Source organism: Sceloporus occidentalis, unplaced genomic scaffold (genome assembly GCF_023333645.1).
Source record: "Sceloporus occidentalis isolate IW3139 unplaced genomic scaffold, rSceOcc1.0.p SCAF_8, whole genome shotgun sequence".
Classification (NCBI taxonomy): domain Eukaryota; kingdom Metazoa; phylum Chordata; class Lepidosauria; order Squamata; family Phrynosomatidae; genus Sceloporus; species Sceloporus occidentalis.
The window spans coordinates 17,021,558-17,048,346 of NW_028316988.1; the positions used below are offsets into that span (position 1 = coordinate 17,021,558).

At 42.6% G+C, this 26,789-nt stretch overlaps 1 protein-coding gene across 3 annotated transcripts in view; it reads right to left on the bottom strand.

The window, feature by feature from the left end:
- Positions 1-14,265: 14,265 nt before the first annotated feature.
- The window catches only part of LOC149308063 (multivesicular body subunit 12B), a 54,912-nt gene continuing 42,388 nt past the window's right edge, over positions 14,266-26,789 (bottom strand). For all 3 annotated transcript variants that reach the window (XM_089535001.1, XM_089535004.1, XM_089535002.1), the window contains exons 9-10: positions 24,527-24,586; positions 14,266-20,235 (exon numbers count right to left, since the gene is read on the bottom strand). In XM_089535001.1, coding sequence (XP_089391127.1) covers positions 20,149-20,235; positions 24,527-24,586 — 147 coding nt within the window. In that variant the 3' untranslated portion in view covers positions 14,266-20,148. The remainder of the gene's footprint in view (positions 20,236-24,526; positions 24,587-26,789) is intronic.

The window sequence follows — 26,789 nt, forward strand, 5'->3', positions numbered from 1 at the left end:
TAGACAGCATTGCCGAGGGTGAGGAATGCTGGGAGCTGCAATCCAACAATCTTTAGAGGGGGTGCCTGATTTCCACCATTGCTTTAATATAATTCTTGTGTTCATTATTTATTTTACTGTGTTTTAACTTTCCTTCAAAGGATTGATACGCTTATCCTCACTACAACCTAGTGATTTCTGTTAGCCAGAGACAGAAAGAGAGAGAGAAAGAGATGCCTGAGTGAGAATTCGAATCCAGGTTTCCCTGGATCTAATCCTACGCTCTAAGCTCATCTACGGTCTCATCTGCACTGCAGAAATAATACAATTTGACCCCTCTTGAACTGCCATGGCTCAATGCTATGGGTTTCTGGGATTTGTCATTTTGTGAGATATTTAACCTTCTCTGTCACAGAGCTCTGGTGCCATGGCAAACTACAAATCCCAGGAATCCACAGCATTGAGCCATAGGAGTTAAAGCAGGGCCAAAGTGCATCATTTCCACTGTTCAACTTTAATCAAGTAAAGCAGTCGGTGGCGATTCCTATGTCAGTGGGTTGGTGAATCTGCTCTAGGTTTTGGCCCAAACTTTCAGGAACCATTGGAAGAACTGAACCAAATGGGTTGGGGAGATTGAGACTGAGCAATTTGGATAGCTCTTTTACAATCAGAATTAAAACCTGAAGTGAATTCACTGTCCCACCCATTCTCATTTGCTTTGCAATTTCCCCAACTTTCAACTGGCCTAAAGTTTATCATAAAATGAGGGAGTGAGGCTCAAATAATGGGAAACAACACTTCTCTCTCTTTTACAGTGGATGAAGGGAGATTTTGAGGGCTTGTCGTTGTTGTTGTGTGCCTGCAAGTCATTTCCAATTTATGGAGACCCTAAAGTGACCCTATCATGGGGTTTTCTTGGCAAGATTTGTTCAGAGGAGGCTTGCCATTGTCTTCCTCTGAAGTCGAGAGAGTGTGACGTGCCCAAGGTTACCCAGCTGGTTTCATGGCCAAGCCAGGATTCGAACCCTGGTCTCCAGAGTTGTAGTCCAACGCTCAAACCACTATGCCACAAGGGCAAGGATCACAAAAACGTACCAAGGCTCCGTTGGTCTTTTGTTGCTGCCAACTGCCATTTTGAATTTCCTCCAGAACGCCTTGGAAAAATACTATTTCATGCTGCAAATCTTACTTTGCAGCAGTGGTTCCCAATGTTTGGTTCTCCATTTCTTTTGGACAGTCAGGAATAATTGACAGGGAGTTGTAGTCCAAAATCATCTGGAGGACCAAAGGCTGGGAACAAAGGTTTCAGGGCATTCAGACTGATACCAGCGCATAGCAGAAAGACACACATGTGAGTTTCACATCTCCACCCGCAAATTCTCCCCTGCCATAGCAGAAATACTTGCTGCATGTCTCTAGCCTGCAATTGGAGCTGGGAGAAAAATGTGTGTCTTTAGCATTTTCATTTAATCCTAACCCTCGGCTATTCAATTTCCTTCATGCTGCACCATCAGCAACCAACCCCTCAATGCCTAGCGGCATGCCCTACAGTGCTCTTTGAAAATACCGCTTTTGTAATTAATTATTTAAAAGGAAATCAATTAATATTTTTCAAATCTGAAAGTTTCCCAGACTCTTGTATGTGGAGTAAAGTTCAATACGGCTCTCTTTCCAAAGTGCATAGCAATGAGCACCAGGATCAGGTTCCTTTCAGTTCATGGATATATAGATCTGTCCTTTCTTAGAAGTGTAGCTGCAAGACGGGCAAAATATGGGCATTGACCCTCCAAATATGAATCCTGCCTCTTCAAATGAAATTTTCCTTTCGAGCCCCAAATTTCTAGCAATTGCAGAGAGGGAGATGCAGATAATTGTTCACATTTATGTACAACTCTTCTATTTGCTCCGTTCACATTCATTTTGGAAATCTGTTTGCACCTTTTTGAGGGATGCCCGAATTTCATTTCTCAACTGAAAATTGAAATGACTAGAAATGTAGGAAGTGAAGGACAATTGGGGAGCAAAGCAGAATTCTTAGTGGAAGGCCAATGCTCTTGTTTTGTCCCTTAGAAGTACATCTGCATCTCTTGTTTGGAAATGTAAAATAATACGGCAAAACAACAGGTCATTTTCCTTGCTGTAGAGAAAGAGCATTTGCCTTAATGGCAATATTGTATGAGTGAATTATTGCCTCTCATTTTGGTGCCGGCACAGAATTTGGAGTGGTTTGGAGCAGATGGCCTTAGTATTGCCATGTTAAAGACAGTGTGCCTTTGAATAGATTTTGGGTGCAATAGGGAAAGACAGAAGAAGCCATGGGAAAATGGATTTTGGGTGGGGACAAAAGGCAGAAGTAGCCTCCGAAAAATGTATTTTAGGTGGGGGGGGAAATCCAGAAGAATCCACAGACACTTAAAAGTGGAAGGGAGCTTTGAAAGCTTGCAATGTGAATAATGTGCATTTTGCTCGGTCCAATAATCATATCATTGTTTTGTGGATTTTGGATAATGCCATACTTTGCTATATGGCCAATATGGCCATCCCAGGATATGTTTAACGCACATCTCAAATTCTGAGAGAGAAAAACATCACAACAGCAAAATAAGAAAAGTGTCTTCAAAGCACCTTTGGAAACCAAGAGAAAGCACGGATTTCCTTAAATCAGTTTCCCAAACATTTCACCCAATTTTGTTCATCAGCCATTCGATAACCGTTGCTGCTTCAAAGGCGTTTCTGAGTACGCCAGACACTTTCTATCCAATTTCCAAGTCTGCCTAATGTTGTGCTTAGAAAAAGAGTTATTTTAAACATGCCACCAATACTTGGATGGGAGTTGCATGGAAATAAACAGAGCAGGGCTTTGGGAAGGAGGGATCCCCTTTTACTCCAAGTAAACCCACCGAGAGGTTCTTGTGTTTGGCTCCCTTTCTGCGCCGAGGACTTTGGACGCAAATCTCATTAATCTTAATAAGCTTCGCTGCTGAGTAAACACACTTTATGAACGGTAATGTGGATTCCAAGTCGCAACATTTTTGGCACGGCATTTCTAATATGTGGGTACGAAGCAGAAAGGGGGAGAAACGGATTTACACATTACAGGAAAAGGAACAGAAGCGGTTAAGAGCAGTGGCAAAACCAAGATCCAGATGGCTTCGTGCTGAGTTCTCTTCATGCAATTGAGTTTTTAAACTGATCTTTCTCCCTACGGTCGCATCTCCTCCATGCATTTCTCTCCATCCCAAATGAAGCTTTGCATTGAAATCTCATTCATAAAAGCTCTGCATGTTGCACAGCAAAGGCAATTCCATATCACACCTGTATTTCAGCACAGGGATGGAAAGAATATTCAAACGTATTTGGAAAAAAGGTTAAACACAAATTTTCTTAAGGCAAATCCTGGGCCGATCAGTGTTTTCACATTTCAGGGTTTCCTTGGTGCAAAATATGCACGTAGTATTTGTGTGTGTGTGTGTGTGTGTGTGTGTGTGTGTGTGTATGTATATATATATATATAGTAAAGTGCATTTTCTGTGCAGAGGACAGCAGTTTTTGTGCTGAAAGATAAAACGTCTACACAAAAATATTTTACTCAGTCCAGAAAATGCTGTTTCTATGCAGAAAATGCTGTTTCTACGTTTCTATGCAGAACATGTTGTTTACTGTGGAAAAGGGTAATTTTTGCACAGAATACATCCTCAACTACAATTGCTTTCACAGAAAATAATATGTCTGTCAGGAAAAACACTGTTTATGGTCCAAAAATCCCAACATGTAGTTTTGCATGAAGTAATTCTCCAACTACGGCATTTTCTGCTCAAAATACAGAATTTTCTGCACAGAGAATAACATTTCTGCCCAAAATGGCCTGCACAGAAGATAATATTTTTACATCTTTTCTAATATTCTTCTAATAGTCTTTTTCTCCTTCACAGGAAATGTTCTTTTCTGTGCAGAAACTGCTGCTTTCTGTGGAGGGAAATTGTGTACAATTTTTGCACAGAATAAGACCAACCCCACAAATTGAAAATTGCAGTTTTTGGAGACATTTTCAGGAAGAAAAGTTGCTGGAATTCCTCATTTCTTCCTTTGAGGAGAAAATGAGTGAAGAATTACACCCTGCAGCTCTGGATGGATGTGGGTTTTAAATGCGGAGCCACTAGTCCTTATGGAGAAATGTGAAATAATGAACGGAAGGATTTGTTCAGCTAAGATTCCCATTGATTTAGCAGAGCTTGTGTTTTGGAAATGGACGCTCACTTCTTTTCCAGATTGTGTGTGTGAGGAAACCTTAAAGCCTGCTCTGTTCATTACACCGACCCACAAGAAAAAACTCCGATCCACCCGAGACACAAAGGCAAATGTAATTAAGTAACATATGGATGGATTCAGACCAGTTCAAAGCACGCTAAGAAAGGCAGGGTTTTAAAATGTCAATGCAAGGTATTATTTGATGTCCGGGTCCCTCTCCAATTCTTTCTCTCCCCTCCGAGACACACCTCCGGCTGCCTGCGGCCTCTCAGTTTTTTAATAGATTTCGGCCAATGCAAAAATCACACGTCTTTGTGCGGCTGTAAAGTTTACAGCCTGTTTTCTCAAACAATCTTCTTGCTCTTATAACGTCCTAGGTGGGAATTGAGACATATATATATATATATATATATATGTATATATGTATGTCTGAATTCCCATCTGGAAGGGGGGAAAAACCCCACCAAAAACAAAGCAGGCTAGGACAAGTTTGTCATTCCATATGCATATATATATATATATATATAAAATTGTTCTGAAGTTTAAAAAAAAATATATCAAGAATCCCCTCATGGCAAACCAAAAGCACAACAGAATGGTCCATGCGCCAAATCCCCAGCAATTCCAGTTGAAATAAAGGCTCCCCGAGAACATATTTAACCTTGTAAATGGAATTAATGATTGGTTGTTGCCAAGGAGTAGGGAAGTGTGTGGCGGAGCAATGAAGTGATGTGGAAGAATTTATCACCACGAGATGGCCAACAAAAATTGCATTGCCTGCATCCAGTAAGATCTTATGGGTCCCTCAACATCCATACTGGTCCTTTGCCATTCCTTTCAGACAAACAGTAAGAGCAGTGGCCTTTTGTATCCTTCTTCTCCCACTGTGTGTAAAGCTGGATGAAGGTATCTAATACTTTATTTCAATTAAAATTTGAACCAAGGAAGAACCCAGTCCAAATGTTCCATGGCTGGGAATGTATCCCCAGCTAGGATTTGGTTGAGAGACAGCATGGCATAATGGTTTGAATGTTGGACTATATCTCTGGAGAACAGGGTTTGATTTCTGGCTTGGATATGAAACCCCCCTTCGGCAAGTCACTCTCTCTCAGCCTCAGGGGAAGGCAATGGCAAACCTCCTCTGATCGAATCTTGTCAAGGAAACTCCATGATAGCTTAGCCTTAGAGTTGGCATAAGTTGGAAATGACTTGAAGGCACACAACAACAGCAAAAACACTCAGGTAGAAAAGAGTACAAATAGTAAGAGATGGACCAGATTGGAGTTGGCTTCTTTTTCAGCCTATATTTGATACTGTCTAGAGAAGTGGTTCCCAAATGTTTGTCATCTGGGTGTTTTGGACTTCAGCTCCCAAAAGCCATGGCCAGTTGGAACAACAATCAGGAATTCAGGTAGCTGAAGTCCCAAATGTCTGGAGGACCAAAGTTTAGGAAACATTGGTCTAGAGGATAGAGATGCCCCAGAGCACAGAGAAACAAGAGTGCTGGATGCTTACGTTGCCTCCAATGAAATAAAACATGGCATCCCATGAATGTCTCGAAACAACGTGAACTGGAATTATCTGTCGTTTGAGAGTTAAAATCACAAAAGAAATTAGAGGCACTTGGTTAATACCAACAGTAACATCTGGAAAGGAGAGAGGCTTTTTGATGGTCCCATGGTCATCTGGGATGAAGGCCCTCCTGTTTTTATAATCAAAGAGTTAACCGCATTTGTCTGAACACACAAATAAGAGATAATTAGGAAACAAATTCGACAGACATCTTGAAAGAGGCCAAAGACCTTTGATCTTTATAGACAAGAAAGCCTTATTCTGGCCCTTAAGGTTTTGGGGGAGCAGAGCAGATGTCAAGAAAAGGAAGGCAAGAGAAGGTTTAAAGAAGAAAAAAATCGGAGGAGAGGATGATACCTCTCTCGAAAGATCAGCTCACACCTAATTCCATAACAACCTTATTATCTTAACTGGCCGCATGTGTCTCGGGGTACTTGGCCACAAGATGAGAGAGGAAAGGAAAGGCTGACAAAATAATTAAATCTGCAATTTGCCAACTTTGGCTGATATGACTTTGAAACCACCTTTGCAGGAAGTTTTACAGCTTGTTCCGTGACGTGTATATTGCCTCCATCAGGTTCTCCGCTAAGCTTTTTTTCTTTTCTTTTGGATGACTAATGGATTAATACCCGAGGACCATCAGCTGAAAGGCCAAACCCACAACCTGCTTCTAATTTGGCAAAAATGGGCCAAGCTTCCTCTTTGGTGTTTTGACCTTTCTCCAAATATCATGTGAAAATCCTATCAAAAGCCTCGCTCGCTCTGGTTTTTGCTGTCTTAGTTTATTCCCTAGTAAAATGCCCATTCGAATGCTCATGATGGTTCATTGACAAGTTAAGGATGCCCACTGACAAAAATGGAAAAGAAGCAAGCAAATGAAATGAGAATAATGACTGAGATTGTGTTTTCTGCTTGTGTCGTGTCGCTAGCGTAATTACATGGATGGCAGTGGTGCAGATGGGTTAGGCTGGCATGTAGCTCCCAATGGCTATTACAGAGTGATACAGATTGTTGCTGCAAGTTGTGTGGCTCTGTGCCCATGCACGGTGGAACTGCAAATGAATGGAGAATCACTTGCATAAGGAGAGATTGGATACCTTCTAGCACAAGTCTGGGTGGGGAATGTGCAGCCCATGGAGCCAATGTTTGCAAAACTCTCTCAAATCTTAACTTATCCCGAAGAATTTCGGTCAATCCCCCAACAGTCTTCTCCATCCCCTTCTCATTTGGAGACAGAAAGTTGTCGTCAGGACCAAAATGCAGAAAATAAGGTGAGTCGTCTCATCCTGGAGTAAAAATCCATGTGTCTGAATCCTGGACTCCAGCTCCTGGGGAACGTTTCCCCTCCCTCTTTCCTCCACCTCCCTCTCAACTCAACCCTCAACGAAGACCACAATTTTATAGTGACATAAGAAAACAACCTTATTACAAGTACCCGGAGACCCCATTCTGTTAAATCTGGAACATTAGATACATTCCATTTATTTTTCAGGGTCAGTTTCTCCCTTCCTCGCTGGCGCACGAGCAGAAAAGCACATAGCCAAGACATATTTATAGCAACCGCTACTTATCGGGTTGCTGTAAATATGTCTGTGCTCAAATAAATCAACCCTGGGATTATACAGCAAAGTAATCCCATGGCTGGGCTGGAAGTGTTGGTGAGATGCTGGACTGTCAAGGAAAACCTCAAGCGTAGGCCATGGGGAGACGATAGAATTGCATACCCACACATCATGCTCCCCCCAAGGCTCAGGAAGGCTTGTTGCTGTTAAGGAACGAGGAGTTAAGAAACATGGAGTTAAGAAATATTAAGAAATCAGTGCATTTCCTGCTTCAGCACAGTGACTCGAACCTGGATCTCCAAATTATCCTCGTGCTGAGATTTGCAAAACTCTCTCAAATCCTGTCTCCAATAATTTTGGTCAATCCCCCAACAGTCTTCTCCATCCCCCATTGGCCTTCCCATTTGGAGACAGAATCCTAGGCCAGTGCTCCAACCACTACACTACTAGGGCTAGTCTCCATGTTTAAAATACTCTTCATTCCAATTGAACAGAATGTGATCTGGCGAAATGCAATTTGCAAGAGTTCATATTCCTCCCAAAGAACTACTTAAACTCAGCAGAAAAAGGCTTTGCATTTTTTTTAACCAGAATATCTGCTAAAATCCTCAGAAATATGCATTATCATCCATGGCTTAGTGGTTAAGTGTTCGAATCCCCACTCGTCCAGGGTCACTCACTGGGTGACCCTGGGCAAGTCACACTCTCTCAGCCTCAGAGGACGGCAATGGCAAACCCCCTTCTGAAGAAACTTGCCTTAGAGTCACTAGAAATTGGAAATGACTTGAAAGCATGCAACAACAACGGCTATCTATTTGCAATATTCAGACGGCTGCATGTTTTCGACAAACGGGTTGAATCAATGCAAATAAGATACAAATCTGTGCAGGAAAGTGAAGAAAAGTAATCATCAATGCAAATGTGCGAAAATGAGTACCGATTCGCATATACTTTTATGTAGACTAGCTTCTATGGAAAGTTCAGGCCTGATTTGCTCTACATGGTAAGGGTTTTTTAAAAGGCATGTGTGCCTGTGCCGTCAAGTCACCTGTCTACTTATGGTGAACCCCATGCATTTCATAGGGTTTTCTTAGGCAATGAAGTGGTTTTGCTGGTGGAATATAGTCCATAGTACTTGGTATTCATTGGTGGTCCCCCATCCAAGTACAAAGTAGGAGATATTTTTTCCTTCCTGCAAAGTTCCCCCCCACAATCCCTTGGCCATTCCTCTTTAGGTTTCGGCTTCTGTACCTGCCTCCAGACAGTGCACCGGTTCTGACCGAGGTCACTCCTGGAAAACTGCAGAGCCGTACAGTGTGTGTGTTTTAAGAGCAGCAATTTCCTGACCAAACTGGACTCCAGGGACCTCCTTTCCTGTCTTGACATAGAGATGGCCAAAGAGCAATTTAGGAACAGGTCTCCTCTTTGCCAAGACGTCCCCAAGTCAACGGTTATTTCTTGGCCCTCTGAGAGCACTCCGGCTGACCTTAATTCACCTCCAATTAATAACTCAAGTCCCACACCAACCTTGAGTTTTGACACAAAAGGGAGGGTTAATTAGGTTTCTACCGTCGCAGAACTTTTCACCCGTTTGGATGTTTTAAGGTCCCTTGCTGCAGCCAAAAAGAAATCTGCTTTATGCAAGCAGGCAATCTGGGGACAACGCGCTTTTTTTTTCAAAGCAGCAGCTACATAACCTGGTGCCCTCTGGCTGTGTTGGACTACAACTCCCATAAACCTATGGCATGGTCAATAGATGGGGGGGGGTTAAGGGAGCTGTAATCCAAAACATTGGGAGGCATGCAATTTTCAGGCAAGCTGGTCTTCCTACGAAGCAGTGGCTAGACAGCCTGTTGCCTTCCTGTAGTGTTGGACTACAATCCCACTAAGTTCCGTGTCATTGTGGCCAGTGTTTAAGGATTATGAAAGCTGTAGTCCAAAGCAAGGCATAAAGTTGCCTGCGTTTGCTGCAGAGAGATGAAGAGAATGCTGAGTGAAGTCATGAAGAAGTGACATATGTCCAATGCAAATAAATAACTAAATGTGGTGGTTTTGTGAAATCTACAAGAAGATTACTGGGCCAAGTGATGAGAGCAGTTTGTGTCTGAATACCAAGGTGGTATTTCACTATTAACTGAACTGCTGTGATTAGATATAACTGGTCTATGTGGAAGAATAGGCCAGTATAAGAGGCTGCAGCAGTTTGCTTTTGTCTGAGTCTACCCCTCTTTTCCTCTCCCTCTTGATGAGTGAATTGAAAACTGAGTGCAAACTGTTTTTGCATTTTGGATTTAGTTTGCAGCAATCAAGAAAAGCCAATGACAAAGAGGGAAAGTGAGAGGAGGAAAGAAAAAGTGGCACATTTGAAAAGCAGTTGGAAAAGTGAGAAGACAGAGGGTTAATCGGGATATAAACCGAGATCGTGATAGTTCAAAGGTATGTAACAGGCCTTTCAAAACATCAGATAAGAAACTGGCTAGGAAGTTCTGGAGCGCAACAAGAATGCCATTTGTGTAGCAGAAGTACCCAATGTGCACCAGTTGTGTCCAATGCACATTTTGTTGTGTGCTTTCAAATCATTTCTGACTTACGGAAACCCTAAAGTGTTGGTCATGGGATTTCCTTGGCAAGATTTATTCAGAGGAGGTTTGCTTTTGCCTTCCTTTGACTCTGAGAGAGAATGACTTGCCCAAGATCATCCAATGGGTTTCCATGGCCCAGTCGGGATTCATACCCATGTATCCAGAGTTGTAGCCCAATGGTCAAACCACTACACCACATTGACTCTCCCAGTGCATATCAGAAGTGCTCAATGCTCATAGGAATACTCTAGCCAGTGCCCTTATGTGTGTATTCACAATGTGCCAACAGAGTTTTGTCATGTTTCTGAAAGGCAGCTACAGATTCATACAGATTTTGTAAAGTTACAAAATGCAGCCTGTGATGCAGAATTGCAGCCCTTATTATTTTTCCTATGCTGTGAACCCATTTCCCCATCCCACCCCCTTCAACCGGTCAAAACTTTTTATGAACCATGGCTTTGCTATCAAACAGAACTGTTTTTCTGCTTTATTTCCATCATGCGAAGAGAGGGGGGAAAGCAAGAAAAGAGGGGGAAAGCCACACATACGCACTAGTTGTAATCCGAGTGTCAGGACCGATTAAGTTGATTTCCCTTTCTGGAGAACTGACATCAGCTTGTCATTTCCCAAAAGGGACGGAAACTTCAAAACAGACCATGTTTTCCCTTGTAACATGTCACAGATTGCGTTAAGAGCCGTATGTGGAATTCTGTCACTTAATGTGTTAAAATTGGCACCGATCTCCTTCCCGGTGCAAGGCCAAAAATCACTTAGCTAACAATATATGCCGTTTCCTCGCTTGGGCCTGGGTTTCAGCCTCCCTTTTATGAGCCTCCCAAGTGTGACTCTTTCACCAAAAAATCCATACCCTTAGTAGTGAAAAAATGTGCATTAACTTTCCCCTTTCCAACACATCAAATGGAAAAGAATGAGCAGCTGGTTTGATTCACTACCAGCAGAATTAATGGCCTTTGCAAACTCTTTATAAATATTAGAAGCAGATGAATTTATTGGCACGGAACAAAAAATGTCTTTCTGTTGACAAGACAGCTAATTATTGGGCGTTTCTATCTGATAATAAATAGATCTTTCTTCCAGAGGTTGTGGAAGCTGGATAGAGGGGCTCTCCAATAAATGAATATTTTCATGGCCTAATGTGTAAAATCCTATTTGGAGAAAAACCTCCAACTTCTGAAGAGGGTTATCAAAGGCACGGAGAGCGCCTCCCTCCTCTGCCCCAAAAGAGAAAGTGGCAAAATGTTGATATTCTTTGCGGTCACTCTGAATTTTTACATCTTTCAACAAAGTGAGCCGAAAAGTGGAAACATCTGAAATTGGTCTTCAAAAGAAAGAGATTCAGCAGAAGGGAAAAACCGTTGGTCATCTCCCTGAGCGCTGGAGAACAGCTGGATTTCTGTTGTTATTCATGTTGTGGTCACCTCTTTGGGTCTCTCAAAATATTGCCTTGGAAGTTTGGACTAAAATCCACGTTGGATTCACTGCCCCCTTGATGTAGGAGCTGGTGCCAACCAATGCTATACGCTGGTTAGGATGGTGGTTGGCAAACTTTGGTCCAAGGTGGCATGATAGCACTCTTTAATACCTGAAGGGCTGTCTCATAGAAGTTGGCAAGAAGAGATCTCATGGATTTAAGAGGGTATGTCAGAGATGCTTCAATAATGGGATTCCCTCCTGGCAGGAGATTGGACTATATGACCTTTGTGGGCCCTTCCAAGGCTATGATTCTGTGGTTCTGTGGCTTTTTAAAACAGATTATTTGACCTAGGGATGTTTGCATCCCCATTTTAACGGAAGCAACCTATCTTGTCTTTGCCGGGTTAATACACTGAATGGAATATAGCTGTTCTTTGAATGGCACACTTTTCCAAGGTGTGTGTGTGCTTAGTCTTGACTTAAGTAGCCTTGCCCAAGACTGGGGACGTGCCCACTCTGGAAGGATCTCGCATTCTGACATAAGAAAGGTGTAAACCTTGTGGCCCTGAAGATGTCAAGACTACATTTCCCATCTACCCTAACCAGCACAATCCATATTGAAAAATGCTGGAATATGTCATCCAAGGAAACCTGGAAGGCTATATGACTCTCACTCCAAGGAATAGTTAAGTATAAAGAGAGTTTGGTCTTTCTGCTGGAGAAATATAAAATTAAAAATATAAAAATGTAACATAAAAATAAAATAAATGGCATAACCTTTCTGAGGTAGGGTTTTTGTTTTTGCATCCGAACCTCCTTTCTCCTCTCAGCCTTTCCAAGATGCTTCCCTCTTCTCCCTCCTGCTTCTGTCTTGGAGTGGCCTTCCAATGAAAAAAGATTAATTCCTGTGTTTTTGACATTCAGTGTTTTTCTAACCTCCTCATCCAAAGGAACACCCGCAATCCCCGAGGAGGAATGTGTGTTTGTGTGGGGTGTGTGCATGTGTAGGAGGGGAGTTTTTGTCTTTCAAAATGCTATGGGACCTATCACCAGCACCTGATTGAATATCAAGGATTTTGCGGAGAGAGAGAGAAGCAGGAACGTAAAAGCGCAATGGGAATGTTGAACAGAATTGGCCTGTCTTGCTGTCTGGAATCGGGATCTCCTTTCACCTGGGAGCAGCTAAACAAACTCGCAGGGTACATATCCAGGAGTAGCCATGTTACCCATGCAGCAAAATGCAACAAAACCCAAAATCCACTAAACAGTGGGCCAAATCAGAAAATCAGAAAATACAAGAAGAGGCAGCATCACAACCATTAAGCTTCCTTCTCTAGACCTCAGTCCGTCTGGACAGCTGTGGTTATTCCACGGTAAACAAGACACTCTCTCAACATTCTCAAGGGTTTGCTTTGACATTATTCTGGTGGCACACCACTCTTGTCAACAGAGTTCTCTGCTACGGTAAAAAGTCTTTGCAATGATTTTATTACCATACCTTGTGAGCATGTTAGTAAATCAAGAGCCAAGCCATAAGGAATCACTGTGAGAAAGACCCTTGTTCTCACTTTTTCAGGTTGCTAAGAGAAGATTCAGATGTTTTGAAAGTCCCTGCTTGTACAAATCTAGCACATCAGAGAAAGGACTAGCTTCCTTGACATGCTTGTTGCTTAAGATCCGGAATTTCCTTTTTTAAAAATGGACTGAGTATTGCAATATGGGGTCTGAAGTGGTCTGGGAGAATACCCCAAAACACAGACAGGCTTTTTCAATTGCTCCCTTTGCCCCCTTTCCCCACAATCTGTCTCAGCGAGAACTTCAGAACCGCCACCAAGTCCGACACCACATGAAAGCCACTTCAGAATCCAGAGCTCTTGATAAAACCCGGCTTTGTTCCTTGCAGGGCTCTGAATTAATAATATTTGACTTTGAGATCCTTGAATCGATTACAGCATTGTTCTTTCCCTTCCTTCCCTTTTTCAAGCATGCAACCACACAGAGACACAAGGAGGGGGCACCCTGCTCTGCGTCTCCCCCTTTCCAAGAATGGAAGAAGGCTATCTGGGTGGCCAGACAAGTGATGAAACCAACTCTTTCTTTGCTGTTGGGTTGCTCTCTGACAACATGCAGAAGAAACCAAGGGGAAGAATAGGATGAGTAAGGCCAAGAAGCTGAATCGAGGAGGAATTGGCTTCAAGATCATTTCCCCCACTGAGGATTGCTGGGCATGTTTAGCTTGAAGAAGAGAAGACCAAGAGGTGACATGGTAGCCATCTTTAAACACCTGAAGGGATGTCATGTAGAAGATGAAGCCAGCTTGTGTTTGCTGCTTCAGAGACTAGGACCAACGGATTCATATTATGAGATTCCACCTAAAGACTAAGAAGAACTTCTTGAGTCGAGAAGCTGTGGAATAGATCGCCTCAAATAGCGTGCATTTTCCATCTTTGAAGGTCTTCAACCAGAGGTTGGATAAGTATCTTTCAGGCATTGTCTTCCTGCATGGCAGGGAGCTGGAGTAGATATCCCTTGAAGTCTCTTCCAATTTAATATGGCAGCAGTTTAACCACCTTTGAATATTCCTTGCCTAAGCAAACCCTATGAAATTCATGGAGGTCCCTTCCATGAAAGGGAGATGCTAGCTTTCCATTGATCTAGCAGAGCACCTACAAATGCAAGTTTTCCATTTGAATGTTCAAATTGACGCTACCCAAAATAAGTAAATTCTCTGTAACCAAAGAGTGCAGATTCAACAAACTCTATATTCAAGTGATAGCAGGAGAAAATAAAAAAAACAAACACCAAGCCAGTGGGGGGAAAAAAGAACTAAAGAAAGAGGTTAAAACTTTTGTTTATTTAACAAATTATATTAAGATTACAGACTAAATTCTCAGACACAAACTTCCCTTTGTAAAATACAAGGAAGGCAATCTAAAATAAATACGAAAGGATAATATTAATAGGATGAATGAACAAGTTAATCCACTTTTAATGTCCCATCACAAATAAAATGCATAGCATCTCTTTTTTTAAAAAGTACACACACACGCACACACGCACAAACACAACACAACCAAAGATTCTCCAGCTGCGTAACACACAAGCATTGTTTTCACCTGTGTGATCTGATGGCTCAGAACAGATATTTTTAGCAACACGTTTCACATTGTCTCATTCTAAAGTTGTCATCCTGAACCTCTGGCAAAATGCGCCCACAGGTTAAAAGGCAAAGAGGCAGCGCCAAATATACATCCGAATACCAGATTGTTTGTCCACTTCTGTAAAACTGTACATTTTATCCAGAGAATAAAAGCCCCATTGGAAAAATTTAATAGTTTTCATTCTCTTTGAACTACACCATCAGATGCCATTGGACACAAAGTTGTAGCCACTAACAATTGCAGTGTGCAGTGAAGTTTAGGAATTTGGAGTATCCAGATTTAATATCCTCCCTTAACCTTCAGTTAGTCACTTCGAGCCTAGCCTACCTCACATGGCTGTTGTAAAAATGAAGTGGGGGAGCTGGAGGAGGGCCATCCAAATTTTAAATCATCGGAAGAAGGCAGGATGACATTAACCTATAATAATCTACAATAAACTTGGCTTTGGGGTATCCATCTCCTTCCAGCATAGCCGAGAGGCACTGAAATCCAAACCCTCCAAAATTGGCCTGGATATTGTGTTTTGTTTTTGATTAATTTTAGTTAATTGAACTTGAGCTATAGCATGAAATACCATCTTCAGTCACTAGGTGTCAGTCATTCCCTAACCATCCAAGACTCTTAAACTCTTCAAACAGTTCAGAGAGAGAAAGACAGGGGCGGGTATCTGTTGAACTTCTAATTCCCAAGAAAGAGGGAGGGAGGGAGCAAAAATCTGGAAGAGTAACAGGTACAGGGCGAGTACTACAAAGTGATAGAATACATTGATAGAGGCAGTGAAATACTAGTGTGGGTGAGGTTGCACATGTTTAGGCAGATCTTTCCACAACAATGCTTGATGCACTTTTTTTGGCCACTGATATTCCTTTCCAGCGCAAAACATGTGCATCTGTATTGGATCAAACATATAAGCCAATACACACAGATGCTTGCCTCTGCAATTCTGAGCACAAGTGGAACCAAGTGTCGATCGCCGGGAGTGGAATGGAAAGGGAATTTAACTGCTTGTACAAATACTTTGTCTCCCTCTAATGGAGGTTACTGGAACAACACAGGAAATAGGTACACAGAATAAAACAGATGTCTACAAGGGTTACAAACAACAAACTACACACGGGAACGCCATTTACTTTACAGAACCTCATTTGGGGAAGGTGTTTGTCATATTACAAAAGGCCAAAAGACTTCAAAACCAGTTGTTGAATATTGTACCTTTAATCATCACTAGAGAGAGATGAGAGTCAACCTGTATGTTTCCTAGCAAACACCAATAGAGAAGGGATTGTGGCATAGTAGTTTGAGCATTGGACTACAATTCTGGAGAACAGGGTTCGAATCTTGGCTTGGCCATGAAACCGACTGGGCGATCTTGGGCACATCACAATCTCTCAGCCGCAGGGGAAGTCAATGGCAAATCTTCTCTGAGCACATCTTGCCAAGAAAACCCCACAATACGGTCGCTTTAGGGTCGCCATATGTCAGAAATGACTTGAAGGCACACAACTACAACAACAACAAGCCTCCATCACTACATGGGACAGGAAGACATTAGGTACATTACTACGCCAAGGTTAACCTGCTTTCTTAAAAAAATAGATCTTGGGCAGACTAATTTGGAAATACATTTTCCAGGTCTGAGATAAAAGAGCTCAAATGATTGCTCCTACACCACTTCTCTTTCCCTCTGGACCCAAGAAAATGATCTATTCAAGCCTGGTTTAAACACGAAGTGGAAAACTCTCTATTTCTTACTAACACCTACTCCTGACTTCGGGTGGAACAGACACACTCCTCTGTACACACACGTATACAATGCACACATACCGTTCCTCCAAAATAGCACCTAACCACCTCCCTGGCATGTTAATTTTACCTGTTTGTTCTGCTGTTATGGGTTTGTGCTTACTTGTTTTATGCGCTGTCCTAACCCTTGTAAGGCTGATAATTATGCAAGGCCTAAAAAAGAAGAGAAAAAAGGATTTTATCTTTGGAATCTTGTGAGTGCCTTATACACATGCAAATTGCGGAGTGGGCTTGGTTTTGACAATGTGCAAAGGCCATAGCCAGCTGATGGCAGCAGACGTGTGCTTCTGCATGGGTTTGTTGCATGTACAATAATATTTCCATATCCAGAGAGCAGCTTGCAAATGTTCATCATGCATGCACATTGCACTGTATGGTGACAGCAATGTGCATCGACCTGCAATGCACATTCATAGTTATGTCACTGTCCAGTCTAGGGAAAGTGGAAAGTGACTCCGTCAGTGGATATTTATGCTATACTGAAGCAATGTGGGATTTTGACCTATGGCAAGATGCACTTCACCAGTGCTTCTATTTGTTCTTGTAGTGGACAGTGGAGAAGACAGACAAAGTCTCCCAGCTCTGAGCAATCTACCTCCCCTACCACTTCTTTTCATGGCCATTTTCCCTCCTGTACCACAACCTAAGATGTCACAGTTATGCAAACCTAGCCTCATGCACCCACACGATTCTGGCCAGGTTTACATAACTTTTAGCAAGGCCAATTCATATGCACAGAGGATTTGGCTGAGACTATTTGGGGTTTAGATGGGGGAAAGGGCTTGTGGGGAGGACTAGTGATGAAGGCAGTTTGCAGTAGTGTGAACAGAACAACCTGGGGGCCATTTTCCCCACCCCTTGCACTACAACATCCAAAAGATCCTATATACTACAAAGACTTAATATTTTTAAATAACTAATTCAGCAAAGTCAAGCTGAGATGTTTCCCACATTCTTCTTGAGATATCCCCTCCTTCCGAACCTAAACAGGGAATAAGGCCCATAGTGGATGGTGAAATAGGAACAGGTCACTCTCTCTGAGGATACATGTTTGCATGTAGATGGTTGAAGATACTAAGCTGGGTTCACTGAGCACCAAAGTGGGCATCTGGCAACCTAGCAGAAATTCCACCATGAGGACTTGAGGGACCCACATTTCAGACTGTGTAGCTCTTTCTTCAACTGCATTTAAAAAGTAGGACACAAATATTTAACCCAGAATTTGGGGATACCATAGTGGCCAACGACACCCAACCTACTGACTTCAAACACTAGACAAATGGCACCTCAATTTTTCATCTACTAGTTCCTGATGACCACACTGTTAGTAATTCAAGATAAAGCAGAAAAGAACAATAGCAAAAACTAACAGACCAGGGCAGGCTACCTTAAACCAGGTCTGATTATTTGTCTATTTAGCATGGTACTCTTACTGAACTAAGAGTGGTTCCCAATGGTCTCAAACAGAGAAGACTCTTTATCATTACCCTCTCCCTGACCTTTTCATATCAGAAGACCATGGGGATCCAACCTGAAACCTTTTTCATTCAAAACACTCTTCTATTAAGTTATGGATGATCATAATGAACATCTGAAGTTGCCATATACACCAAACTGGTCTACTTTGTCTACATAAGCTTGCTATTATCTACTCTGGTTGGTTCTCCCGATTATTAGCATCTCCTGTCTGATCCTTTCAACTTGAGTTTCCAAGGGGTTGAACCTGGGATCTTCTCTATGTAAACCATGTGCTTTACCATCTTGCTATCAGTACCGAACCAAAAACATAGAAAAGACAGGCACAATTTATCCTGGGATACCCCCAAATTTATCTTCACAAGTCAGAAATGGATCCAGAACAGGACTGCACAGGGAATCCTAACCTTAGATGAACATCAACCCCATGCTAGACCACCATTTGCCCAAGCAAAGAATAAGTTGGCTGGATTTTGTGGCATAGACACATCATCTGTCTCCCACAAAACCTTGATTCTCTTTCTGGAAAAGAAAAATTGCAGGTTTGAAACCAAGGAAGGGAAGGCACCTCTACATTCTGGCCAGTTCACAAAAGGCCCCTCTCTCTTGCTATGATGGAGAAGCATAGAAGAACACAGGAGCCCCAACCAACCCACAAACACAGCTACCTTGTTTTTCCTTTTAAATAACCAGAGTGGTTGCCTTTTAATACAGTTAGAAACAATCAGTATTTACATGTTACACAGCTGAATCTGTGGCTCCTGGAGGAGAAGGGGAAAACAGAAACACCACCACCATGTCCCTCTTGGTTGCCATTTTGTGTTCTGCAGGACATATTACCCCAGAAGCAGCACAAGAGATCACACAGGCCTTTGGGCAAAAAGAAGAAGATAACTTAGATTTCAGGAACAGATGTCACCAAAGCATGCAATTGGGGCTCGAAAGAGAGGCCAGAGACACCCATCACAAGCATGCTGGAGACTGAAGCTGAACATTGTTCATGCACCAGGAAATTTGGACCAGCCTCATGGAGAACTGAAGTCTTAGTTCCTTTCAAGAAGGCTTCTGGAGGCACATGTGGTGGTGATGGTTGCTCTTGTCTTAAGCCACCAATTTGAGAGTGGTGTTGGGGACTTAAGAACCAGATGCATTGACTGGCACAGTCTTTTGGCTCTTCTGTTAGTTGCCGTGTTCAAGTATTTCTGGGCAGAGGAAGGAAATGAGGACATCACACAAGGGCCTCCATAATGGTTCGGATTCCAGGAGAGCACCACCGAACATCTTCTTTGCTTCTATTCCTCTTGGTTAAAAAAATGAGGACCATTCTCCTTCCAAAGGGTCTTGGAAACAAAGGGATGAGCTTTGGACCAAATTGCTTTCCAAGTGAGTGCAATTCTAGACTGTCTTGAAAGCCCAGTCCAGACCACCAAAGTTCTCAGGGATATCCCAACCGTAAACAATTGTGTGATTTTGATGGTGAAGGCAAAAATGCATGGTTTGTTTTTCCTATTCCTTTACAAGTCAAAGTCGAGCAAAAGCACCCATTTGTGAAATTCAGGACACAGTTGGCCAATCGAGAGTCTTATAATCACTGTTCAACCTGGATCAAATCTCAAACTGTACAGAGATAGAGATACAAGTTTAGGGCAAATGATATGTTGTCAAGTTTGGAAACCAATTTATCCATCTGGGTGATATGATAGCACAACATGGAGGTGTTAACCTCATTAATCTTCTGGAAAACACCATTAAGAGCAACAAATTGAATGCCTGCCATTTCCAGTTTGATGCAAGATGATGTGAAGAAGATTTCTTTGCTGAAGTTTAAGTAACTCTTCGTCAGAACACGTTTTGTGGCAGGGAATGGAAAGGAATGCAAAAAGGATGGAGGGATGAGCAGTTCATCCCCTTAAGTCTACATTAACTTAGTTACAATCGGGAAATGTTTCCAGAGAAGATCAAGGCTGTCGATGAAAAAAAAATGGATGGGCAGTTGATCCATCTCAGTCTAGATTAATTTAATTGTGATGGGAAAGTGTTTCCAGAAGCGGCCAATGGACCAAAGCGTAAAGACAGTCTGGTCAAGTTCTCCAAAACAACAACCGGTACATTAAAAAAAGAAAATCTATCCAGTTATATAGTACAAAGAGTGGCCAAATGTCAGGGTTAGAGGTGAGGAGAGAAAACGTGTGCCTTTTGCTGGTCGGAGTTCCAGTAACACTGCTTGAGTCAAGGGTCAGGGTATCGGGGAGAAGGTTACGTGTGTCAAGGAGAGGAATGGGTTCCCCTCTCAGTAGTACATGTGCTTCATCTCTAAGCGGGTGAAGGACTTCAGGACTGTGGCAGCTGCTGGCATCTGGTCGGACTCGGGGGGAGGCGAGCGGCAGCGCTTTGCTCCGTCCTGAAGCTGTAGTCATACTGTGGAGGATCAAAGAGAGAAAGAAAGATGAAGAACCAGTTGAGTCGGATTCATAGTTCATGGTCCAACCATTTGTAAAGAAGAGAGAGTTCTCAAATAAAGTTCTTAGCAATGTGACTCCAGACTTTGGAAACTACCTTTTTGAACCACGATTCCCAGAACCACAGTTCAAAAAAGGTAAGTTTCCAAGATCTGGGCATGATTTTATTTTGCACAGTAGGAAAAAAGAATAGGTAAATGGATGGAAAGAAAGTCTGGTGGGCAGACAGATACGGCTATTATTTACATTTCCTTCCCATGGGTTCAAGGTGGACTACAAGACCCTCCAACTCCCCAGTTTATATTCAGGTGTCAAGACTACAACCAACAAGCTGGCACAAAGTACATAGGGTCATATTGCCACCGTGTGGCAAAACCACAACAGTACAATACAGAGGCACAAGCATATAGGAACCGCAGGTGTGGGCGGCCCAATATTTTACACCTAGGAACAGCAAAGGTTTGCAAAAAGAGAAACAAAACCAAGTCTGCAATGACCAGAACTCCATTTCTGGTTGTAACAAAAGCTGGCATTTTAAAACTAAAAAGGAGAAGGGGAGAAGGAAACAAGTGGCAGCCCTTGTAAGACCAACTAGTTGTTACTTTGGCCAGTATTTCAAAATCAATCTTAAAGATGCTGTCACATTTTTCTCCCCCTCCTTTTTATGTTGCAAGAGACTAAAATGGCTTCTTCTTCTTTGAAAACGACCACATTGCTATTTTAAATGTTAAATGGCACAAAAATTGAAATGGGGGGGGGGGGGGGGAGAAAGATTTTGGATCAGATTAAAAATGTCAAGAAAGAGACTGGAAGAAAAACTGCTCAGTTCTAAGAGCTACTCAGTGAAGATATGGACTTTTGTAGAAAAGATTGTCGTGTTTATTAGAGAAATTATGGTAAAATATGTCTCTCTCTCTCTCTCTCTCTGTATATATACAAACACACACACACACACACACACATATATTCATATATGAGAGATGTAAGCATCTGTTGGGAGTAGTTGGTGACTGGCTGATGCTGTGACTAAGAATTTAAAGGGCTGGTGGTTGGGCAGTTAGGATTGGAGACAGAAATTACACTTGTACCTCCCCATTTGTGGATGTAATGGAAAAACCCCTCTGAAGAAATGTGCCCAGCAAACCTCATGATAGGTTCACCTTTGGGTCACCACAAGTGGGAAATAACTTGAAGGTACACAACAGCAACACATACAGAATAAACGGAATGGGGTGGGGGTAAAGAGAAGCGATTTCCAGACCATGAGTCACCAACCAGCTATCCCTGCTTGACAGTAACACAATGCTCTGATTTAATTTCACTCTATTCTGCCTTGGCCAGACCTCACCTGGAATATTGTGTCCTGTTCTGGGCACCAAAATTCAAGAAGGATGGTGACAAGCTGGAGTGTGTCCAGAGGAGGGCAATCAAAATGTTGAAAGATTTGGAAACCACCATGCCCTATGACGAGAGCTGGGTATGTTTAGGTTGGGGAAAAGAGGGTTAAGAGGTGACATGATGGCCATGTTTAAATATCTGAAGGGATGTCATATTGAGGATACAGCGAGCTTGTTTTCTGCTGCTCCAGAGACTAGGACACAGAGCAATGCTTGCAAACTACAGGAAAAGAGATTCCACCTAAACATTTGGAAGAACTTCCTGACGGTAAGAGCTGTTCGACTATGGATTATTATTTGTCTCAGAGGGTGGCGGTGTTTCCTTCTTTGGTGGTTTTTAGACAGAGCTAGATAGCCATCTGTCAGGAAGGCTTTGATTGTGTCTTCCTGAATGGCAGAATGGGGTTGGACTGGATAGCCCTTGGGGTCTCTTCCAACTCTATTACTCTATGTCATGCATCTTCTTTCTTCCCTATGCAATCAATGATGCTACCACTAGATGGCACTGCAGGACTGCAAAAGAGCCGACTTTTATTAGCCTCCTTCCCCTTTTATTACAAACAGCACCTGGTTATTCTTAAAAGTTAGTGGCTAGGGAAAGTTAGGAAGCAGAGAGAAAGACAGAGACATAAGTATCATCCCAGGCGTTAAGGGTGTTTTCTGCCCAGGTGACTGGGAAATGGGATTGCCATTGTTGCCAAATTAAAAATAACTCCCTGCTTAGCAGAGAGGCTGCGTAGCTAGCGATGGACGCTCATCCATCTCCCTTGGTTTAAAATCAACCGCAACCACACATAAAAATTAAATGATAGGAAGAGGAGCATTTTTTTCCTTTCAAGGAGGAGGCTATTTAAAAAAAAAGGGGGGGGGTGTCACAAAATTGGCACGATTGTCTTCATTAATTTTATGTCAATGTTGCGATGTTGTGGCAAGCGGCGATGCGCCTGCAGCGAAAGTCGCCGTAAGCGCTATTTTTCAAACACGCAAAGGCATAAAGATGTCAGCTCAAACTGTTTACTAATTAACACTTTAAAAGACGCAAATTAGATATGTGTGGGTAAGAGCAATTATAATCAAGACAAATTTCTCCAGTCATTTGGGATTGGAGGGCATGCATGTGTTTGGAGGTGGCGGGGGAGGAGGGAAGGAGTAAGGAATGGGGGGGGGGAAATAACCCAAATGTCCCCCTCGATTGCTGGAACCGAGGCTTAAAAGAGAAAGCGAACACGCCCTGAAATCCTGCCAATTAGAAAATATGTTCGCTTAAAGACCATTACATGTGACTGCACCCCCGAGGCCTGCTTGCTAAAAAGGAGAAGCGAGGCAGGAGAGGAAAGCACAACTAACCCAGATCATCGGAACAAAATTAAGGCTTGAGAGGTTTTCTTCCCCCTCCTGCTTATAATTTCTTTGGCAACGAGGTTTCACAAAGACGGTGAAAAGTGCACAGCTAAATAAAACTTTCCCCATGTCGATCTGAAGGCAAGGACGGGTGATAAAATGTTTCTGCTCCTCCCAATGAGGCCCTTTGTTTTTCCAAGAGCATGGCAGCTTCTAAGGCTGTTGTTGGCGCATAGAATGAACCAGGATCAGAGACTCAAGTGGGAATCTCATCATCATGGTTCGATCATGAATATGGAACTACTGGCACTCCTCATGACAGATTTATATTGACACCCCAAGGAGAGTCTAAAAATGCATATAGATGCATTGATGATCTTCATCAACGCAATGATTCTAACTATTTTAGTCCTCTGCTGGAGGCAGCTCTTTTGTAAAGCTAATGGGCTTTAACTGCATGTTGAACCCAAAGGGAAAACTCCATTCACACACCCAGCCAATGGTAACTGTATATAAGAATGGAGAAAACACTAAAGCTTGCTTGTGTGCTACTGAGACATTTATTTCCTCATTTTCTACTTCTAGACGCAAGTTTTACAATTTTCGTTCTCACTGTAAGAGTCTTCAGAAACAGCACAGACTATTCGTAATTTGAGATAGCCTGCGCAAAAAATTCACACATGGTAGTTTTCTGCAGAAAACAGCATTTTCCATGCCGGAAGCAGCCCTTTCTGTCTATAAAGAGGATGCATTATCCATGCAGATCATGCTGTGTAAAACAGCATTTTTCTGCACAGAAAAACATTGTTTTCTGTGCAAAACCACCACATGCAAATTTTGTAAAGCATTCAAGTTTTGAACCCCAAAGATTCTCATCACAGTTCTTCTCGTCTGGGTTTCTCAACCTTTGAGAAACATGTTTTAGTCTGTATTTTTGACTATTCTTCTTATTGGCTGGAGGCATAAACATGAAGGAAGTTTGCAGGAAATGTCATTTTGGGCCTTTGAAACCGAAACTCCCAACTCATGCTTCACCTCTAAATTTTGAAGCTTCTTCCTCTTCCTCTATGTGTTTTTCAATGGTAAGCTTGAACTGGTTTCTATCAATTGTAATTAAACTGCTCTGGGAATCTTACACAGCCAAGGAAAGGGGTAAATAAAGCTCTGGATAAATAAGAAATGCTGGAAGGCACACAGGTAGTACTTTGCTAGAGGTCAGAAAATAGAGGAGTCACTAAAATATCCAGAGCTCTTGGTTTCTTTCTTCTCCCCCATAATCACAAAACTCTTTTTATTTTTAAATGCAGGAAAAATGTGCAAAGAGTTCTGCATTAATTTATAGACATTGAAGCATTTAGTTTTTCTGGTTGCAGAATGGAGGCAAGGGTGATCCAGAGTTCCGGTTGGGATAAAAATATGCGAAATACACACAAAAGCCTAAAAAGGAGAAAGATGTTTTAGGCAGCAAAAATCCCCATGAGGAGAACATGGCACCCACTGAGCCCCACTCACCTCCTTTTCGATTTCTGCCAATGATTTAATTGTGATGCCCAGGAGATCGACCGGCTGCATCTGCAAGGAAAGGCCAACACCGGTCAATGGTAAATTCGACTTCAGAGGGGGTTTGCTTTTGCCTTCCTTTGAGGCTGAGACAGTGTGACTTTCCCAAGGCCACCCAGTGGGTTTCCATGGCTGAGTGAGAATTCAAACCCTGGTCTCTAGTAGTCCAATGCTCAAACCAAAATGACTCTTGGCCCAACAAGAGCAACACCTTATTTGTAACCAGTAACTTCCAAGTTCTGATCTATTCCGATCTGTTGTTTCCTAGATATTGTTGGTCTCTCATCATCCCCGATCATTAGCCCTAAGGGCTGGGGATGATGAGTATGGCAGTCTGATAAGATCAGGGCAGGGAAGTCCATTTCCATCCTGACAAAAGACCAGAGGCAAGCAGCTAGCATGGCGTAGTGGTTTGAGTGTTGGGCTAAAATTCTGGAGACCATCTGGAGACCAGGGACTGCTTCTCAGATTTGCTATGAAAGTGACTGTGTGACTTTGTGCAAGTCACACTCTCTCAGCCTCAGGGGAAGGCAATGGCAAACCTCCTCTGAACAAATCTGGCCAAGAAAATCCTGTGATAGGTTCACCTTCCCTAAGTTGGAAATGACTTGAAGGCACACAACAACAACGACAAAACTGCTAGCAAAGGATAAGAAGTAAAGCTGGATAAACTCTGCTTTGGAAAGCTCGATGGTGAAGCCCTGGAATCTCATAGAGGCAAGAGCATTTAAAGAGTCTTACAGGAGGATTAGGAAGGGGTTAATCTCTCTTGGTATTCAACCAAGCTGCTGTGGAATTCTCTCCAGACACTCCAGAAAACTCTGCCTTTTCCCTGTGACAACCAAGGTAGCTTTCTGAAATTTTCAGGTCCTAAACTGGAGATGGAGAAAGTGTGGCCTACAGTTGGCATGTGGCCCCACAGCTTTTTTGTGACCTCCCAGAGACCAATCTTTAAATTATTTCTCTAACATATTTGCCCCAGAAATGCTTTTGGGGTACAGGGGAAGCTATTTTGGCATGCATTTCCCCCTCTGCTCCAGCCATTATAGGTCCAGAAGAAGCCCTACAGAAAATAACTCACTGTCTACAACAGAAAATAACTCACATTTTGCAATATGCGTATCCACAGGTATAAAAAGTTTTGGGGATTTTGCAATATTTCTATATACATAAGTATATACATACATCTTGGAGGTGGGATCCAAGTCTAAACATGAAATTTGTTTATGTTTCGTATATACCTTATACATGTAGCACATGAAACAAAGTTTGTGAACACTGAACCATTGGAAAACAAAGAGGTCACTATCTCAGCCACTCATGAGGACAATTTGGGAATGTTCCAGGTTTCAAAATACTGGATAAAGGAGACTCAACCTGTATATAAAATGGCAAAAGCAAGGTTTGCATTTTTGGAATAACAACAACAACAATAATAATAAATTCCAAAATACAAACCACAACCTCCTTGTCCTCTGGAATATTTCCAAGCCATGGATGGTTGAATCCATGGATGGAGAATCCAGGGATACAGAGGACTGACTGTAACAAACTTTGTTGTGATTGTTGTGTGCTGTCAAGTCATTTCCAACTTCTTGTTGTGTGCCTTCATGTCATTTCTGATATATGGCAACCCTAAGATGAACCTGTCATGGCAAGTTTACTCAGAGGGGGGTTTGTCATTCCTGACTTACAGCTAACCTATCCTGGGGTTCTCTTGGCACGATTTGTTCAGAGCGGATTTGCCCTTGCCATCCTCTGAGGCTGAGAGAATGTGACTTGCCCAAAGGGTTTAATGGCTGAGCTGGGAATCAAACCCTGATCTCCAAAGTCATAGTCCGACACTCAAACCACTATGCTAGCTCTCATAGCAACAAACTTTAGTCCCCTACAAGGTCATTGCCTTCTCCGGAAGGAAGCCTGCCTGGGCAGTGCCAGCTTTTGTATCCTTTGTATTGCCACTGCATTTCCTGGCATGGATGTTCCTCTCAAGCCAGGCTGGGACCCAACGGAGGCAGCGGAGGAGCAAAGATTGAAGAGGTTTTTCTTGAGGCCACGTTTCTGCCGCCTGGCCTCCAGCCGAGGTCCATCTGCTGCCTCATTAGGACATAATGACCTCTCAACTTCCTAGAGTGGAATTGGTAAACAGGGCTGGCAAAGTCTCCCTCTCCGTGGCAGCTGGAAGCACACCCGGCCACAGCAATGGGTCTGTGTT